General features: G+C 39.3%; 1 protein-coding gene across 1 annotated transcript; it reads left to right on the top strand.

Annotated features, from left to right (window-relative positions):
- Positions 1-6: 6 nt before the first annotated feature.
- Positions 7-3,312, top strand: LOC106943501 (excitatory amino acid transporter 3-like). Its single transcript, XM_015026808.1, has 2 exons — positions 7-302; positions 1,404-3,312. The coding sequence occupies exons 1-2, from the start codon at positions 145-147 to the stop codon at positions 1,642-1,644; spliced, it is 399 nt and encodes a 132-aa protein (XP_014882294.1). The 5' UTR covers positions 7-144; the 3' UTR covers positions 1,645-3,312.
- Positions 3,313-3,530: the final 218 nt, after the last annotated feature.

Genomic DNA, 3,530 nt, shown 5'->3' with positions numbered 1-3,530 from the left:
GAAGACAAGATGTGTGGAAAAGATTGATTTCACATGTAAGTATTCGCTGATTACGATCTCCCAAAGCTAAGAAAATTGGAGCTGATTTATAGGTGCACCCCTGATGATTAGCTGTCACAGTGTTTTCAGTTGTTAGCGCAAGATATGCTTTATGTCTCTTCTTTTAGCATAACAGCAACAGTTGCCAGTATTGGAGCAGCAGGAGTCCCCAATGCTGGGCTTGTCACCATGGTGATAGTCTTAACGGCTGTTGGACTACCTGCCAGTGATGTTACACTGATAGTTGCTGTGGACTGGCTTCTGTAAGTTTTATTTTGTCATCCCATATTATTAAATCAAGTCAATGTATTTACAATTTATTGTGTTCTGTTAAGCCTGCATCAAACAATGGATTCTTTGGGATCTGCATCAGACTGATGTAAGAAATCAGTCCGTAAATAGCTAGGACAGAACATGAACAGACACAAGCACAAAATAAAGTTCTAGAATGCACAATTCAATGTAATCTTTATATTTTAACATCTTGAGAAAGTTGTGTTTGATGTTTCTGCTAAAGGCCTTTATGAGGACCCTCACTGGACATGTGGTCCAGTCACAAACACAAACTGATACTGAAAGAAGTGAAGGCTCACAGCAGAATTGTAAACCTGATGGGTCTTGTGTAATCATGAAGGACGATTGTTAAAGAATCTACTGTAACGTGTCTGACAGACTCATTCATCAATGATAGAACATACAAGTCACATCAAGTCAGTGACAGTATAGGCCACAACCTGATAATTGATACTGTCATGTGTCAATGTTCATAACTATGTTTGCCCTGTTGTGAACACTGGTCACTTGTGAAAGAGAATTCTAACCAAAATTAGCAGCAACACATTTCATGCTCAAAGTTCACAAGGCAGAGTAGTCCAAGTACATAGGACATTCCAGCTACTTCTCCTTAATGCTTATGAGTCCTTAAAGCTGGCTTCCTTCACGAACACACCTGAATCAAATGGAAGTCTTATTTCCAGGTCTCTGCAGAGCTGAAGAACTGAATGCTAAGAAGTTAATTGTGCTAACCCTAAAGCACTAATCATAAATATTAGTTCTAACACAAAAGCCTTACACCAATATAATGATTAGTGGAAGCTATAGTGCTAAAACACTAACTTTAAGTCAGATTTTCTCTGAAAGACTACAACCCTCAAGAACTAATTAAATTTTGATATTATATTTTCTATTATGTCCTTAGAATTTATATTTATATTTATATCCCATTCTGCACTGTCCATATTTCATTTTGTTCCTGTAGGCTATTTCTTGTTTGAAATCTCTTTATTGAGGAAAAAGAGAGAATGCATAAGCAAGCATGTAAACCCCAAAATACCTGGAGACTAACTCGATCTGGTGTGTTTCAGGGACCGCTTCCGTACAATGATCAATGTTCTGGGTGATGCTTATGGAGCCGGGATTGTTCAGAAACTATCCAAGAGGGAGTTGGAAAGGATGGATCTGATTTCAGACGTGGATGTTGCTAACCCGTTCGCCCTGGAAACAACTCTAGATGACGAGGAATGTGAGAAAAAATCTTACGTCAATGGAGGCTTCACTGTCGATAAGACAGATGCAATTTCCTTCACAGAAACCTCCCAGTTTTAGCTTCCAGGTGGATCACAGGAGAGAGAAATGCCACACATACAGGAAGGATGCAACCAGCCCATCCGAGTTCAAGCATCAGCAACAGCGGCCTTCGTTAAGCTTAGATGAACATGATCACCTGCCATTTTAAATATTGATAACCACTAGATTCAAGTGCTTCCTTAATAATCTAAATCTGTGCCAAGATTTTGAAAAGCCACATTTCTTTAGATAAGACTGAAAAGCTTTTTGCAAAGAGCACTTTGTCACTATGTCCTCCTTATGATATATCCCTTAAGTAGGGATGTGGTGTTTGTGAGTCTGTAATAAAAAATGCATAATTTACTCCTTGACTAGGCAAGAAGACTCTAAATATCCCATAATTCACTGCTTGTGTAATAATTAGGGATGCTCCGATCAGGTTTTTTGTTGCCGATTCCTATACCGATCATCCATGAGGCTGATCTCTGCCGATCACCTGTTAATATTTTGCTTTATGTGTAAATGATATTGGGTTATCTGGCAAAATGGAAAAAATTATCTGGCAATAAATTCACCTAATTTAGAAATAATAGACATATTTTCATACATATCTAAAACCTGTTTTTAAAAGTTACATGCTGCAGCTGTAAACAGACGTTCGGTGTGAGAGACTTCACTGTCTTGTGGAGGTTGAGCGGCGTTACGTCTGTGAAATATGACTACCAGCAGCGAATAGTGGTGGTCCAAGAGCTAGAGCAGATCTGGCAGTTTTAGACTGCCAGCTCGAAGACTTGAATTATTTTTCGGGTTATTTATTTAGCTTTCTGACCTTGAAGCTAATCCAGGTGAGTGTTGGTAGTTGTGCGCTGCTTTACCTGCTATCTGGCCGCTTCGGATGTCAATGTAGCCAAACTCCATCAAGTGTTTGTTTTTTAAATGTCATATTACATTTACTGTGTTGATGCATTTTGACGTGCTTCAGTCCCGAGGTAATTTTCCGCCGCAACACACAATCGTCTCCATTCACTCTCAGAGCGTTATGGTTCCACTCGACAGAATCTGTTGCCAAGTGCTTGCACAGTTGCACGTTCACACTGTGCTTGCGCTGATCACAGGTGAGGCAGGCTGCCTGCGAAGTCTGCCTCACTTGTGAAATGAGGTAAATATGATCGGTTTTGGTGATCAGCAACAAGAGACAGTGATCGGCAATCTCCGATTGGCAATCACCGATTGCCGATCACTTTTTCACGGAAATCGGACGATTATGATCAGTGACCGATCGATCAGCACACCTCTGTGCCAAATGTATGACAAGTTTTTATTTTGCCAAGTTGCATGAAGCAATATGCTATGATTACTTATCTGTGGCTGCAGACCAACTGTTAGTGAGAACTTTTTAAAGACTGGTGGATGCATATTGAAAATTGATGGCTGATATTAATGAACAATGTGAAATTCCACTTTCCACTAAGACAGCTGTTAATGATGTATTGCCAAATAAGAAAAAATATAAAACTGTCCCCTACCCATTGGTGTTTTTGTTGCTGCCAGACATCGGAGCCTGTTTGTGTTTGTTTGGCCTTCATTATGAATTGATGATTTTTTTTTTTTTGTAATTTATAAAATTTCTGTCAATAAAGACAGTTTTATGTCTTTAATAGACTAAAAGGTAGACCAGTACAATAAACTGCTGAACATATAGCTCTACATGGGAAGGAGATGTCATTGTGACAGACTGGTTAACTGGTTGACACTGTGACTCACTGCCACTCTACTAAAGATAAGGTGATGCTATAGAAAAATTAATATTGCCGCACAGTTGGAGTAGCAGCACCAGAAGAAATTCTTCTTCTGACTGACTGCACCTCCCCAGCAACTTTTTTGACCATACTTTCCAATTATGTCACCAGACTTTACAAAAACAC

The sequence above is a fragment of the Poecilia latipinna genome, unplaced genomic scaffold, assembly GCF_001443285.1.
Source record: "Poecilia latipinna isolate Pla-1442-1.1 unplaced genomic scaffold, P_latipinna-1.0 Scaffold5381, whole genome shotgun sequence".
Taxonomy (NCBI): domain Eukaryota; kingdom Metazoa; phylum Chordata; class Actinopteri; order Cyprinodontiformes; family Poeciliidae; genus Poecilia; species Poecilia latipinna.
This window is presented reverse-complemented; position numbering and strand designations above follow the sequence as displayed.

Coding starts and splice junctions, on each gene's coding strand:
- LOC106943501 (XM_015026808.1), top strand. CDS start 145: ATGCTTTATGTCTCTTCTTTTAGCATAACAGCAACAGTTGCCAGTATT. Junction 303..1,403: donor GTTGCTGTGGACTGGCTTCT/GTAAGTTTTATT, acceptor GGTGTGTTTCAG/GGACCGCTTCCGTACAATGA.